Below are 16,262 nucleotides of genomic sequence, written 5' to 3' on the forward strand. Positions count from 1 at the left end.
CGCATAACTTCTCAAGCAAATTAATATTCTCCTACAAATGCAGAAGAGTTCAATAATATCAACCATTTCTTCTCTTCAGTTTTTTTGTCATTTGATATATTATCAAGGCAGGGATTCTGCAAACTAAAATGGAATTACTAGCACATAAAGACAAAATAAATGTCTGTCATATTTTCAGTCCCTCCCCCCCCCCCCCCCCCTTCCCTTACTCTAGTATTAAATTACCTGAATACAAATGTGGTGTCCGCGCCTGAGAATATCTCAGCGAGAATAATCTTTGCATTCATCTTACTGTAAGATCTTTTGCTGGTGGTGACTAAAGGTTAAAAACAAAAGGTGAGCGGTTTGTTATGGAAGAAATTGAGAGGAAGGAAGCTGGGAAGTTACAAAGAGAGAGAAACCATGAGAGCCTTTAGTATTGATTTTATAAGTGCCTTTCCATTGTTGAACAGGATATCTTTCAGAAATAATCGAGGCTAGTGGCACTTTACCCCCCTATGTTATATCAACTGTTATTAATGCATTAATTACTGTCATGTCTGACTTGAATTGTGCTATATGACTATTGATCACTACATTTCCCCTGCAGGCATGTGTATAATAAATATATTAAAGCACATTTAAAGTAGTCAGAGTTTTTTATGGAGAGACATTCATTTCAAAAGTTGTATTTACATACAAAATATCACTATTTAGCATCTGTGAGCTCGTTAATATGTATAACACGGTAGTTAGGTGTCTCATATTAGTACTATTAACATTATTTATTACATTTTTTTTCTATATTCCCGTCTGCCTGATTCAGCCTGCTTTGGCTTGGACAACCTTTCGTGTGGGACTCTACTGCGGCTTCTTTATCATTCTCGCCATCTCCTTCGTTCTCACCGGTAAGTCATATTAACATCCAGATTCATACATTTTTAATTTCCTGCAACAATGTGTCACTGTAAGATAACTGGCAGTTTTGGCAGATGGCTTGAGATAAATAAGGAGCATGTTCGGCAGATTTTTATTGTTGTTTTCCCTCAGATGCGTTATCAAACAGACGGTAAAGGGTTTTATATTTTATCTTTTAAAAAGCAAAAAATCCACTGTGTTTTCATCAGGTGCTGTTTTTATCCGCTTGGAGAACGTGTGGCCACTGGTGCGGATCTATCGGGGCGGTTTCCTGTTGATCCAGTTCCTCTTCCTGTTGGGCATCAACACTTACGGATGGAGGCAGGCCGGAGTCAACCACGTCCTCATCTTCGAGATCAACCCCCGAAACAACCTCTCACACCAACACCTGTTTGAGGTCAAATGGAAACAATTATTTATGTTACTGAATTAGAGAAAATAAACTTTTTCTGTGTGATGAAGAAACAACTTTGTTTTCAGATTGAATTAGTGACCATGCATTTCTACAACATGCAATAGGAATGAATGGGGCTGTTGAGTCATCAGGGTAATCCAAATTCAAGGAATACATTTTTTTTTTTCATTCAGCAGAAACAGTACATATCTAATTTCCACAGGGTTTGATTTATACAATGGAGTAACAAAACACAACATCAGTGGCACAGAATTATTCAGATTGCTTTGTTAAATGAGATTATGTGTCAAAAGTGCTTTCTTTTAATGCCAGTTGCTTCTGTTTCTCCCCTGTGTGCTGCAGATTGCTGGTTTCCTGGGTGTGTTGTGGTGTCTCAGCATCCTCTCCTGTCTCTACTCGGAGTACACCTACATCCCCATGCAGATCAATCCGCTTATCCTCTATGGCTTCATGGTGCTCTTCCTCTTCAACCCCTTCAAGACCTGCTACTACAAATCGCGATTCTGGCTTCTCAAGCTGCTGGTCAGTCTATACATTTATTTATCGGAGCTTCTCTTTTACTCCTCTGCTATTTTAGTTTGAAAGAATTACAATGATGACGTTGAACTTCGGTGCCACCAATAATACTCACTCGGAGTGTCTGAAAATCTGAGCTGGATGAATGAGCCAAACGGTCAAGGTTCATGGATACACAAAGACTAATGTTGACAATTGTGAGCCAACAAGCTGAGACAATGTGAGACACCGGCTCATATGGGCTGAGGATTGAATATGGTATTGACACAGAATAAACTTGAATTGCAGCACAGAGTGCAGGAGCCAGGTTTAATGAGAAATGTGTAGTTATTTGTATTAAAGAGAATGGTTGTTATTTGTATGCATGTACACAAAATTGCAAAAAATGTATACATTTAGACAAACCAACAACACCAAAAGTTACCTTAACCAGCTATTCTACTCTTACCTTAATTAACCAAAATCATATTTAAAAACTATAAAACCCCCAAAATATTGACAGAAAACTTCACCAAATGTTATTTAAACAAAACCTCTATAATTACACACAACCCATAGTGTTACAAAAAATATCGCCATGAATTTTTGCAGCATATAATAAAAAAATGTATTTGTGATTTTTGCGAAATCTCCTACATACTGTCGTACAAGTGAAGAGTCATTTTTTTTGACTGTGTTATCCATTGTGTGTGTGTGTGTATCTCTATTCCACACAATGAATGCATGTAGATATCTATCTCAAGCCTCATGTTTACAAACCCTATGTGACACTGTTCTTTGTCTAAGCTACGCTACAGGAGTGTGTGTGTGTGTGTGTGTGTGTGTGTGTGTGTGTGTGTGTGTGTGTGTGTGTGTGTGTGTGTGTGTGTGTGTGTGTGTGTGTGTGTGTGTGTGTGTGTGTGTGTGTGTGTGTGTGTGTGTGTGTGTGTGTCTAGAGGGGGATGTAGCGAAACAGAGGGCAGAGGGTTTGAGGGATAATAGAATGCAGCCTCGTCCCAGGGGAGGTGGAGGGTTGTGACTGTGCAATCATTACAGGCATAGATCTATCAGTATGCTGATGCCCTGAACTCCTCTGTCCCTCCTCCTCCCTCCCTACTTCTCCCCAGCAGCAGCATACCCCCTCCTCATATTCGTCTCCTTTCTTTCACAGCTCCCCACAGTCCTCAGCAGCACTCCCTCAGCCCTCCTCCACTGACTGGCTCCATAATCAGCCTCAGTCTTGATTGGTCCTCAGTAATCACAACAACCTACGCAGTATTAGAGCTGATATGAGCTGTTTTTCATGGTTGTCAGACATGTTGCCTCCTAGAATACACAATAAGTGATTAAGGATGTTTCAGGAGAAATTGTAGTTTTCTTGGAACAAACAATCTGTTGTTGTTTTTTCTAGCAGTGCTATAAAAATGTGTCCATGCCAGATGTGCTAATTTCCTCTGACAATAAACACCAGAGGACAAAGATGTAATTAAAGGTCAAACTGCAGATCTAGCACCTGGATTACTAGTGTTTGCTCAAGAAATGAAAACCTAACCACATCACTGCATAGGGCTCAGCCTTGAGACATCCACACAGACAGAGCGGATATGGGTGAGATGGCCACTCGATCAATACAGACTTTGATTGACAGGTTAAGAAAAATATCTAATGAGCTGATAAGTGTAAAAAAAAAAAAAAAAAAAAGATCAATATTCTTTGACATTTCCAGTGGAGGGAGAGTGTTTGTGGGGGTTTGAAAGTGTACATAGTGAGAGGCATACAGTCACTCCTGAATGTCAGAAGTGGCCTGGGGGGGGTAAATGGAAAGAGTCGAGCAGCATTGGATCATTTTACAAAGCGCGGTCAATAAACGAGCTCCTGCCAAAAGAACATATCCCAAATAACATGCCCATAGAAGCCGAAGCATGCCACAAATCCCTGCCAGCCACATCATGCGTTTGTTTTGTGTACTAGTTAGTAGTGACACACAAATAAACAGAGACATGCACACAGACTCATTAGGTGTGCTGATAAGTTATGATCCCTTCATGTGATGCAGATCATTAATAGAGGTTTGCCCTGCTTTGCACTTCTCTACTGATGAACTGCGACAATTTCACACCAACTAATTATTGACTAATTCCGTCCCAGTGTTGAAAGCACATACACAAAATGAGAAATGCATGTTTTTCTTAGATGCTTTTATACATTCTTCCGGTTTATAATAATGAATGTGTCAGTGCACTTTGAGCTCATTGAGACAAGAATGAATATTGTTATAAAATAGCAGCTTAACTTTATCACCTGCCATCTTTTCTCTGTGGTCTGTTTCCAGTTCCGCGTGCTCACAGCACCGTTTCATCGGGTGGAGTTCGCAGACTTCTGGCTGGCTGATCAGCTCAACTCTCTGGTGGTTGTTCTGATGGACCTGGAGTATCTCATCTGCTACTACATCTTCGAGCTGCAGTGGAGCAACAGCAAGGGCCTGCTGCCCAAGATTAAAGGTGAGACATGAATCTGTGTTCAAAATGGCCACATTTTAAAATGCATGTTCTCTGTGCCTCTGTCTGTGAGCAGATGGAACATAGCAGGAGCCAGGGAGGGGAAGGTTTATACCCAGCTATAGAAAAAACACACAAAAATACAACATTGGTGTGAAAGAGCTGGGTACACTTAGTTTTTTGGGTATGAATTTTCTCATTTCTATATAGATATAGGTCGCCATACGTATAGTTCAACCACACAATATTTATAATCCTGAGTAAGTGTTTCTTATTTACTGGAGTAGAGTTCATTCCGGTTCTCAGGAGTTTGTTGCTCTCTGGGAAATTATAAGGAAAATATTCTAACTGAAGCAGATATACATAGATTAGGCCTCTGAATAATTGGAACACTTGTATAAAGTCAACTGCAAAACTTATACACAAAGAAAATCCTTGAATGCACTAAACAATAGATTGATGCTATAGATATTTGAATACATGCACTACTTTATTTTCAATAAGTGTTTATTCCTCACCTGCTATATCGTGTCATTATAAAGACCCAAACCATTTGGTTCTAAATGTTTCGGACTAAGTTGACAGCGTGCCAGACAGCCGATCTGGCCTGTCAGGAAATACGATGTGAATAAGGTTTTAATTGCTGTCCGTCCACTCCACCAACGGTGACACTTCGGCCTCCACGCAGCCAATTAACACGGAGCTAATGGATCGGAAATGTTTGGCCTCTCCGAGGTCGCCATGTGACTCTCATAATAATGAGCCTCGCTGCGAGAAGAAGAATGTGAGGAGGGGACATTATGTTAGAGAAAAGGCAGAGAAAAAGAGGTTTTTAACAAAATCATGCACTGTTTTATTCTATTATAGACCCTGATGACCACATATGCCACAGCTACTCCTACGGTCTGCGCGCCATCATCCAGTGTCTGCCCGCCTGGTTCCGCTTCATTCAATGCCTGAGGCGTTACCGTGACACCAAGAGGGCCTTCCCTCACCTGGTGAATGCTGGGAAATATTCTACCACCTTCTTTGTCGTCACCTTTGCCGCGCTCTATGCCACACATAGAGGTAGGACACGGGACGCGCAATCATATCTACACTCAAATGTCTATGTTGTTGTGTCATGTACCCCAGGTAGGAGGTTTGATCTGAGCTGAGTAAACATGGTGATGTAAATATGCATCTTCGGTCAATTACAATGCAGTAAATTTCAGCTCAGAAGAGCAAGAGTATTTGTGTATTGCTGTAAGAGAAGCATGTCAGCAACACACAGGCTTTTTGAGGTTTTGAATTGAGTTGTGTGCACTGAGAAAGCAGAGGGTGACCTTGAGTGCAAATGCTAGAAGTTGGCCTTGGTTCCTTGTCGGTGCCTCGAGCTTTATAATGGAAATGGGAAAGGTTTGTCCGACACAGCCACGGATAAACAAGGTTCTGCTCTCATAATATGGCATTCAATATGTGGGCATGAGACCAGAGAGAAAGAGGAGACAGACCAGAGGAAAGGAGAAATAGCAAAAGAAAAAAAATAGAGAAGAAGAAAGAAAAATACTCCATTTGATATCTACCAGAAACAAGATTGAAAGGCAAAAAGAGAGGGGTTACATTAAAAGTCAAATCACTCTCTCCCTCCGACAGCTTCACAATTAGCCTGCAATTATTCAGATTCAGAAGCCGTATCACAAAGGAGTTCATGTTCAAAGATACAGCACCCAGGCAATAAAAGCGTCCCTTCAGTATGCACCCTTTGTATTTCAGTTTTCCATCACAGATATTTATCCACACAGCTCGTTTGAAAGCACTTTTCTTTGCCAGTCGTATATTTTAAACTCGTCTCAGATGCCAGTTTATATATTTATTTGCCAGCAAAATGCCAGCTATGAAACTTCATCTTCAACCTTTCAAACCGCTAAATGTTATTTCCCAGCTTGACTTTATTCTTTTACGATATGAATTCAAATCAATACGCTTGCTTCCTAAGCTGACCGCCAGTGATCTGATATTGAATGAACCAGGAAGAGACACAGACAGACAGACATACAGATGGACAAACCCTTTTTATTTTATTTTTTTTTTTTTTATACTGCTCAGTAGGAGAGCTGTCCATTAAACCATATCCTCCTTCCTCCTCTGGTCTGAAGCCTGTAGACTAATGGGCTCTCTTCATGTGTTATTCTCTATGAAGCCGTCTTTCATTCAGCACGATAATGGAGGCTGAGACCAATCGCTGGTTAAGCAAAGGAGCAGGGTGGGAACACAGATACTCATGGATAGTGAATGGATGGTTGAGGAAATTGCCGGTTGTGGAGATATTTGATGTATCCGCTGCAGAAATTATTGTTCTGGTCAATTTTAAAGCCCTTGATGAACAAATATAGGCACCAATGTCAGAATATCCTGCATCCAAATATAGAAATGATGAATAAACAGCCTCTGAAGCATTAAAAGTGCAAAGTACAGGTACGACAAAACCCTCTACTGTAGCCTTAGTGTAGGCAGGACAGATGATGCCCATCATCTGCCAGAACAGACATCAGGGTGGCGTCGTGTTCACACCGCTGGGTCCAGCTGTAAAAGGTGGCTGGAGTATCTGGCAGAGTTCCCACTGTCTGTCTGTGGATGTGTCACCTTCATTGCTAACCTGATCACAGCTCGGATGACCTCACCACCTCACGCCTTACTGGAACTTCACACATTCAGCTCCGGGAAGGAGAAATAATTTAACCTTAAATGCAATATATGAATCATTGGCTTCTCTTTGGACTCTACAGAGGACTGAGTGGTGTTCAGGGTCGAGTTCTTCCATTTACAAGGTACAGTCTCACCTGTATATGTGGCAAACTGTGATTCAGTTTTTAGAAAGAAACGTTCAGGCGTTAAATCATTTTTTATGTGTTGCAGATTTCTCCCCTCAGAGAAACGTTCGGTTCAGTGTTGTGAAGATGTGGTTGGACTCTGTCATGAAACTGTCATCTCAGCTGATGCTCAGAGATGATGGAGGATTCCCTGGTTAAGTCAGAATTTCCAAACTCTAAAAGAAACCGTGTGAGGCCTGATAATAAAGCAGATACTTAACTTGGATCAATACAGACTCGGCATTATGTACATTGGCTTGAGGCTTATTGCTGTTTTAGATGCAGGGGAGTTACAGGCCTAATGCTAATTTAAACCTGTGGGATTTATCTCATGGACAAGCAAAGGGAGGAGAACAGGATGCTGCATGGTGGGCAAAAATAGCAAACAGCCTCTGATAGACAGAGATAGACAAGGTATGCACAGATCCTCAATGAGAAGAAATGTGAAGGTGGTTGTCCTGTCAATGTACACACGTTTTAAAGACATCCCTCTGTCTGTGGCATCAACATCAAAAACTCCCTAACCCAGCTAAAATAACCAGGAGCAGAGAGGAACATTAGTCCTGCTGGTCTCTGTGAGAGTCTGACCATGAGGGTGAGGGGGAAAATAGATTGAGTCAAGCTGCGGTGAAGGATCAGACAATTTAGAGCTGATAGAGCGTAGAGGGGGAGGTACAAATGAAAGGTTAGATGGAGAGAGGAAAGAAGTAACAGAAAAAAACAAGAGAATAACAGGTAGGTGCTAAATATCGACATGAAAGGGATGATGATTCACAGATTTATAGATATCAAAACATGAATAATGATAGGAAATGGATGGAGGAGAGGAGAGGAGAGGAGAGGAGGGGAGGCGAGGGGAGAGTGTAATTACCAGCCCAGGGCTGAACACATGTCTGCTGGACTCTGCTGGAATAGAGATGAGCCCAGAGCCGACAGCTTTTCTAACTTCATTTCATGTTCTGACCCCTCATTCATTATCTGAAGAGGAATTGCAGCACACACACACACACACACACACACACACACACACACACACACACACCTCAGTCAAACACACACGTTAACCAATGGAGATAAATGACACAGCTCTGAGTAAAATTTCTCTCTCTGCCTGCTTGAACTCTAATTCACCCCTGCTAAAGCCAAATAGCCGTATGCAAGCACATTATATTCTTGTCCTCAAACTCTTTTCTCTGTGAGGTTTGTTCATACGAGTTGAATCTCTTAACTGCACCAACTTGTCGTGCATACCGTGTCTCAGCCTGGTGAATGCCACCTGTTCATGAGGAGGTGTGTGTTTATGAGATTTCACAATTAGCATAATCTACGTCCCTTCAGTTACAATATAAGGCTACCTGTTCTGCTCATTCTGTGGGTCAGTTTTATTTTTAAAAATGTCACCAAAATTATTTTAGTGTCTGTACCGTATTTGAACTCCAAATTCATTCAGATTAAGGCGTTATGGTTCTAAAGTCAAGTGTTTTTCACCCCGTGGACAGAATCAGACTGTGTATGAATTTCATATACTTGGTTAGATGAGGTCTGTTGTTGAGTGGTGTCCAGTTGCAGGATTCTTAATTACCTTGTTGATGGATCTGGTGGCCATGGCAACAGATGATCAATTACTCTTTGATGCAGGGACTGATTGTTTCTGTTGTGAACTTTTTTGCACCAGTGGGAACTGAGCCTGTTGCATAAAATGAGCCTGCCGAGGTGCTCTGCCTTTAATGGCGTTTAACCTCATGAGGGCCTGTGGACAACAAGTGTGTGTGTGTGTGTGTGTGTGTGTGTGTGTGTGTGTGTGTGTGTGTGTGTGTGTGTGTGTGTGTGTGTGTGTGTGTGTGTGTGTGTGTGTGAGACAGAGTACTTGCAATTGAGTATGTGTGACAGGAGCTAGTGACCACAGTTAGCCCTTACTGAGCATCTAATCAATGTCCATCTCACGATGGTTGACCTTTTAATGGTCCACTGGCTCACCAGCCTGGTGAAACCACATCAGCCTTAACAGAAACTGAAGGGTTAAATACTTGCACACTTTACAAGCTGAGAAACTCACATCAGTGGATATTCTCCAGTGAAAAGAGTCTATTGTCCTGGACTAAGTATAATCTACGGCTGGGAAATCTCAGTGTGGCCGTAGGGACTACTTCCATCCCATCGCTCAGCTGAAGAAGCAAACAGCACAATGGGAGCAGCAGTTAACAGAGCAGCACAGCAGTAACTCTCCGTTAGAAATGTCCCCGCTCTGCTCCCTGGCGTCTCTTTGGCTGATAGCAGGAAGGAGCGGTGACTTTGACAAATGGGAACGAGCCCGGTCTCTGTCTGGTGGCTGCTGTCTCTGTCTGTGTGAGTCACTGTGTTAGGCCACTGGGTGCTGATTTATGTATCGACGCCCACTGAGGAACAAGCAAATCACATCCTGCAAACACACGCAGACTGCTGAGCTCGGCTAATCCCACCCTGACATTATACAGTACATCGAACAACTGTAAACTGGCTTAGAGCTCGTTAAATACTCATCAGCTGTGGGCAGGTCAACAAATAGTGATAATAATTATCATTACAGTCAACATGTTCAGTCTACCACTGTAGTATTTTGTCAACAAATTATTAAACCTGTTTATGATGAAGCGTAGCAAACATGGTGCTAGATTGAACAGAAATGAAATGACTCTATCTTGGAACCAGCAGACTTGTAATTTATCATATAGCGTTGTGGCAAAATGACGAGAAGAGACGGCGAACTGAAGTTGCGACCCAGCGGGAAGTGTTTTAATAAGAACAAGCCAACATACAACAAGTTCTGCAAAATCCAAACAAATCCAATGTATTACTTTTCACAGATTACCTTTATAGTCCAAATCCCCCCCCCCCCCCCCCCTTAGTCACTCTCCACCAATCAAACCAGCCGCTTGAACCACAAACAAAACACATCTGGTCTCTCCATTATGTCATGCTCTCATGACTTTGTTTGGGTCAAGATAACCTTTTGGCAGAACACACGATTTGCGTACGGGAAATGATTTGATACAAATTGGAGCGATAGATTACAATTTGTCTAGCGCGCCCTAATCACTTCCTGAGAATGCTTTTGTGAAACCGAATGTGTTCAACATAACAAGTTACATAAACTGTTTACTTGTGAACCCAAATGTGTTCAGTTCAATCTTAAGTTATATGATGATTTTCTTCAACAATAGTTATTAATCAATAACTTAACAGTTACTGTTACTGCAGTGAAAGTTGATCTCAGTTCTTACCCTTTTGAGAAGTACAGACATTTTCTCAGCCAATAAAGTGCCGAGTCTTGGTTTGGATATTAGCAGTAGGACACGCTGTGTGGGACAGAAAGATGTAACTGACATTTATTCTTCTCTTTTACAGCACTGGGACACTAAGAGAAAAACATACCTCTAGTGCACTATACAGTACATTTTACACAGAGTAAATAAATTAAATAGATATTGAATTAAACTGTAGATTGATGTAAATATCTCTGCATATTAAAGTTAGGACACGAACTGTATTGGGATAAGCAAGCTAACAGTGTGTCATTTGATGTTTGGTCATCTTCCATTTGGAGAAAGATGTTCGGATGTATGAGTGAAAATGAAACTGAACTTAATAGTCCTCAGGCTATTCATTACTTGCTAGCGTATTCGTGACAGGAGGGCTCCCTCTAGTGGTCAAAGTATTGTTGTAAAGTTGACTCGCTTCAGTGAGGTGGTCGTAAACCTTCATTCAAGAAAATAAATACAGTTCCTTTTGTACCAGATCTTTAAATGATGTTATCTGCAATCACTTGTGTTTGTGTGTTTATTCCAGAGCAAGGACACACGGACGCCGACATGTTCTTCTACCTGCTGATCGTATTCTCCACTATCAGCTCCCTGTACACACTGATCTGGGATCTGCACATGGACTGGGGACTCTTTGACCGCGGAGCCGGAGAAAACACCTTCCTCAGAGAAGAAATAGTTTACCCACACAAGGTAGAGTCTGATAGTGTAAATGACACACACACACACACACACACACACACACACACACAGTTACCCTAATCCTGTCTCACCTGCGTCCAGGCCTACTACTACTGTGCCATCATAGAAGATGTGATCCTGCGTTTTGCCTGGACGATCCAGATCTCTCTGACCACAACGACCAAGATCCACTCTGTGGGCGACATTGTTGCCACCGTGCTGGCTCCCCTCGAGGTCTTCAGGTGGGTCTCAATTACATGACAACTTTTTTTTCACATGGTGTCACATGTCACATGTCTCTTTCAAACCACTCATCCCAATCAGGCCCCACACTGATTTCTAAAACAGTTTCACCCTTAGCGTCAGGTTCGTCCTACTCACCCTCTTACTCTCTCTGCAGGCGTTTTGTGTGGAACTTCTTCCGTCTGGAGAACGAGCACCTGAATAACTGTGGTGAGTTTCGTGCTGTGAGGGATATCTCCGTGGCGCCACTCAACGCTGATGACCAGACGCTGCTCGAGCAGATGATGGACCAGGACGAAGGCGTCCGGAACCGTTCAGGCAAGAAGACCTGTAAGAGGTCCTACAGCCTGTCTCTCCGACGCCCCCTGCTGTCCTCCTCACAGTAAGAAACAACATGAACGCTTGATATCAGGCTCATACAGTACACTCATACATATTTATTTTAAGTTTGATTTATAAACACAGACGAGGTAAAAATGTACAAATTACTCTCGACAAAAAATAGCTGGAAGAGATTTTTACATTTCTCATCTTTGCTGTCGCCGTGTCACACTACAATAACTAGATACGAGACGCTAAAAAAAGGTTTTGAACCGGTTTAGTTTTCTGACAACATTAAACTATTTACTATTTACTTTATAAAATACAATACATCAGACTTTGTCTGAGATTAAATGATGCAGTTGCCATTGTTGTCCAAGTTGTGTAAAACATAAAACAACATTAACATATCTGTTGAAATGATAGTATGAAATTAAACATAATAATAAGATCATATTTTCAATCCTCTCCTAGATCAAAAAAGGACACCAAGGTGCTAATTGAAGACACGGATGATGAGGCCTTCAGCTGAGTTCACAACGTCACACACACAAACACACACATACTATACTTATAAGGACCTCACTCACTAACACCCAACCCCAACCCTTCTCCCTTATAACAATAAGAGTAGTGACCCTCAGTCTAAACCTTTAAAGCAGTGAGGACCTCACATGGTCCTCACTTTGGACAATAGACCTCATCTTTACATCCCTGTGAGTATATTTGGTCTTTATAAGTATAGACAAACACAATCAATACACACTTTAATGCAGAAACACACATAAAGATAAACCTGCTGATGAAGCACAAACATAGTTTAATAGCTACAGTTGAGGAGAGAGCTTGTGACAGACAGACAGGCAGGCAGACAGACAGACAGGCAGACAGGCAGACAGACAGACAGGCAGACAGGCAGACAGACAGGCAGACAGACAGACGGATAGACAGGCTTCCAGGGAAATCTTCTGCACATAAGTAGAAAGACCACACTGCCCTGGGATTATCCTCCTCTTCTTTAAAAAGACTTTTACTTTGAGATATTTGTGTTTCTTTAGATTTTTTTTCTTTACTTTTCCTGGATTTATTTCAGAGAAGCTGCATCAATGACTGTTTACAATCCTTTTTAACTGCAATAGGATCAACAGGGAGAAGACAAGCCAATCAAAAGACATCACAGCATATCAAAACAATTCAACTGGTCTCAAACTTGTTTCCAATGCGTTTTCTGCAGGAAATGCATTTTCTAGTTCTTTTTATACTCCGACTTTATTTTTGGTTGAGTTGTAATAACTTCAGTGTCAAATCCCAACCTCGAGGCATTTGCAGGAAAAGTGCATTTAATACACAAAACAATGAAAGAAAAAAAAAACTTTTACACCAAAAGAGATGTTTTGATTCAAACATTTCTAGTTTGTGAAGTTGCTTTGTAATATATTTAATATATTTTGATGTGTATTATTACTCTGTTGTAGTACTTGTTGTTTATACTATTGCGACTAGTTGAGCATCCAGCTGATGATTGTTTATGTATTTTATAAGGTTTGGAATGTTTTTCTTAGTTAGACTTGTGCCATGTTTTTAATAAGCTCATATTTAGACCTCAATTTACCCCAGACCTAAAATTAATGCTACACCGACTTGTGAATCATCGTGTCATGTCATCTTAAAGTGCCCTATTAGATACAATATATGTGCGTGCACTGCTATTCTTTGCATTAACTACCAAAGCTTTATTTTGTGAATGTGTCCATTCAACCTAAAAATCCCAGTAATATGAGTAGTGTGTCAAAAGTGATGTGACGTACCCTTTCAAATATTCAGTTAAATAGTTAGTGAGTCAAAGTGTATATGCCAGCGGCTCTCAAACTGGGAGGGGGACCAGGGGGGGGGGGGGAAATGAGGAGCGCTTTTTAAAATGAATCTAACTAACGAGGTTACAATAATAACCAAACAAAAGCGCTCTGATGCCAACAAGTCTAGAAAATCAGGACACACCTTTCAAAATGGCGCATGACAGAAACAGTTTGAGAAGCACTGGTGTATCGCAACACTCTTTATATGGTCACCGGAAATCCTGAGCTCTCTGACGAAAGCTCAGTATTGGTCGGTTTTGTACCCAATTGAGCAACTTATATATTTAATTATGCGTATAAATATGTTTGTGGGTGGCTCTAAATAATTTGGGTTCCTTTTGTACCATATGGGTGGTTTTCACCAGCAAAAACTTAGACTACAACCAAATGATTCGGCCTCTTTTGATTTGGTTTCACACAATTATCATAAAACATAATGCACATGGACGTTTAAACCTCTAAAAACCTTTAAACAAAAAAAGTGGGCACCTTGATGATCTCATTGAGTTACTTTGTGGCAGTCAAATCTGGCACCACTGTTTAAAAGCTCTTTCAGTGCTTTTAAACAGTAGATATCTATAGGTTGTGGCATGTTTCACACCTCCTGTCCAGCTCTGAATCAGTCAGGTTTCACCACATTCAGCGACATGTTGTTTGTTTGTTTGTCTCTACGGTTTTATGTGCCATTTTAGCACTTTTAAAAAATGATTTCAAGTGTTGTGATTTGTTAGATCAAATGTAAACTTCTGATCACAGGTACGGAAAGTTATTAATAACCAGGAAGAATGTGCTGTACATCTGACGTCTACTATTTACTCCCTCGGCTTATTTTCAAGCCAGCAGCTCACACTAACTGTTGGTTATCATTGTAAAGTGTGGTGCTGCTGCTGGTAAAGGCGCCCTGGTTTTCAGAGAAAGGATGCTAATGTTAATGCTGGTTTGTGTCTTTCACTTTCTCTTCCTGTTTGACCCCCTCACTCTGCTCTGCTGTTCCTCCCTCGGGCTACATTGCCTCACCGCCAGCCAGTCATGAGACGAAGCCCAGAGAGCCACAAGACACATGTGTTACAGAAAGTCCTGTTTCTTCCCGTTTGTTTTTTCCTGTAGCGGCTAAAAGACCGAAAAGCTTATACTGTATGTGTAATGAGCTTAATGTGAACTAGAAAGTTAGAAAGTTTTTTTTTTAAATATGTTAAATATGTAGAAGATGGGGAGCTTCCCGGTCCATTTAAATACACTGGATACATGCCATAACTGTCTAGAGGCATGAAACATGACGCACACACACACGCACACGTACACACAGCCCACATTGCACCTCTCTCTTGTGTCGGAGAGCACAACTCTACAGCAGACAGTTTTGTAAAAAGGCTCTGTTGTCTTGCCTGCATGCTGCTTTAGTTTTACATTGTACATAGGTCTTAATTTATTTGACATGATGTGTATATTTGCAATCACTGTTGCCACTGTGACAATGATTGAGTTCATACGTTGCCATTATTGCTCCAAGACAAGCAGTATTTTTAGGTGATTAGGAGCTGTTGTTTTTGATTGATCACGATCCTGTACTCCTTTTTATGTGTAAATCTGTTGACAATGTGTTTGTATAAAAAAATCCATAGAACTGGAGAATGTGATTGGTTGTATCTTGTAGGTGATTCCCTCTTCTTTCAATGCTTAAGGGGGAGGTGTGAGGGGCAGATTACTGTGTCCTGAAACTGTAAAACTGTTTGTACATTTGTGAATGTGCATGAAGATATTGTGGACGTTCCATCTGTTGTTGTGAACTGCCCTGCTGACGGAAGCACTTTGACATAATATAGGGCAGAGGAACAGACCCACACCATGACAAGATACTGTTAAACTGATCCCAGATCCGCATGAGTTCCTCTTGAATTAGCTCACAAACAGATGCTGGATCTTCATTTTAAGCATTTTTTTAAGATGCTTCTCTTTGAGAAAAATAAATGTTTTAGTGGCTGGTGTCCGTTCACAGATGTTCAGTGTGTGTAACCCAGAGACAGAAACAAAAACAGGGTTATTTTGTACAGTTTGTGTTTGATGAGATGATCCTCAGCCCTTCCATCCAATTCTTCTCATGGGTGATTTTGTTTCCACTGCTTGCTGACACCCCCATGATGTTCAAGTGCTTGATATGTGTCGACCACACCCTCTCCGTCTCTTGATGTTGTTCGTACCCTTTCTCTAATCTAGCTGAACGTGATAGTACCTGTAGTTTGGTAGATGGATGTTTGATGAGATACAAAAAAAAAAAATAGAATAGAATAAATACATTGTGGCTAAATGTGATTTTAAGAGACATAAAGAAAGCAAAATGTCTGACCCATCCACCCCTGAATCCCTTTTACAGAGTAGTTTGTACATGTCGATTGTATAACACCGTTCTATGATGGTTTTCCTGATGGTGTTTGTATTTCTGTATACACTTTGGTGATCCTGTCATATCTGGGTTTTATAAACCACGATTATTTTTAAAACTCGCTCTGCCTCTCGACTCTTTCTTTTCTCTTTTACTATTCCACTAAGTTTCTGCTGCTCCAGTCTCTGCTAATCGTGGAGTTTCTCACAGATTCTAGTTTTGGGTCGCGCGGATGTCTCTGGCCTCCTTGGTGGACAAGAAGCTTTGCTGAGTGAGTTTCTCCGCCTTTAATGTAGTTTTGTAAATACATGTACATTAACACGTA

At 41.1% G+C, this 16,262-nt stretch overlaps 1 protein-coding gene across 1 annotated transcript in view; it reads left to right on the top strand.

Annotated features, from left to right (window-relative positions):
* xpr1a (xenotropic and polytropic retrovirus receptor 1a) overlaps positions 1-16,058 on the top strand; it is a 63,898-nt gene extending 47,840 nt beyond the window's left edge. The window contains exons 7-15 of the mRNA XM_076087927.1: positions 806-887; positions 1,107-1,294; positions 1,655-1,834; positions 4,140-4,308; positions 5,173-5,373; positions 10,983-11,149; positions 11,240-11,379; positions 11,538-11,762; positions 12,176-16,058. Of these exons, the coding sequence (XP_075944042.1) occupies positions 806-887; positions 1,107-1,294; positions 1,655-1,834; positions 4,140-4,308; positions 5,173-5,373; positions 10,983-11,149; positions 11,240-11,379; positions 11,538-11,762; positions 12,176-12,233 (1,410 nt within the window). The 3' untranslated portion in view covers positions 12,234-16,058. The remainder of the gene's footprint in view (positions 1-805; positions 888-1,106; positions 1,295-1,654; positions 1,835-4,139; positions 4,309-5,172; positions 5,374-10,982; positions 11,150-11,239; positions 11,380-11,537; positions 11,763-12,175) is intronic.
* Positions 16,059-16,262: the final 204 nt, after the last annotated feature.

Source organism: Anarhichas minor, unplaced genomic scaffold, assembly GCF_050575085.1.
Source record: "Anarhichas minor isolate MPS153535 unplaced genomic scaffold, ASM5057508v1 ptg000010l, whole genome shotgun sequence".
Lineage (NCBI taxonomy): Eukaryota > Metazoa > Chordata > Actinopteri > Perciformes > Anarhichadidae > Anarhichas > Anarhichas minor.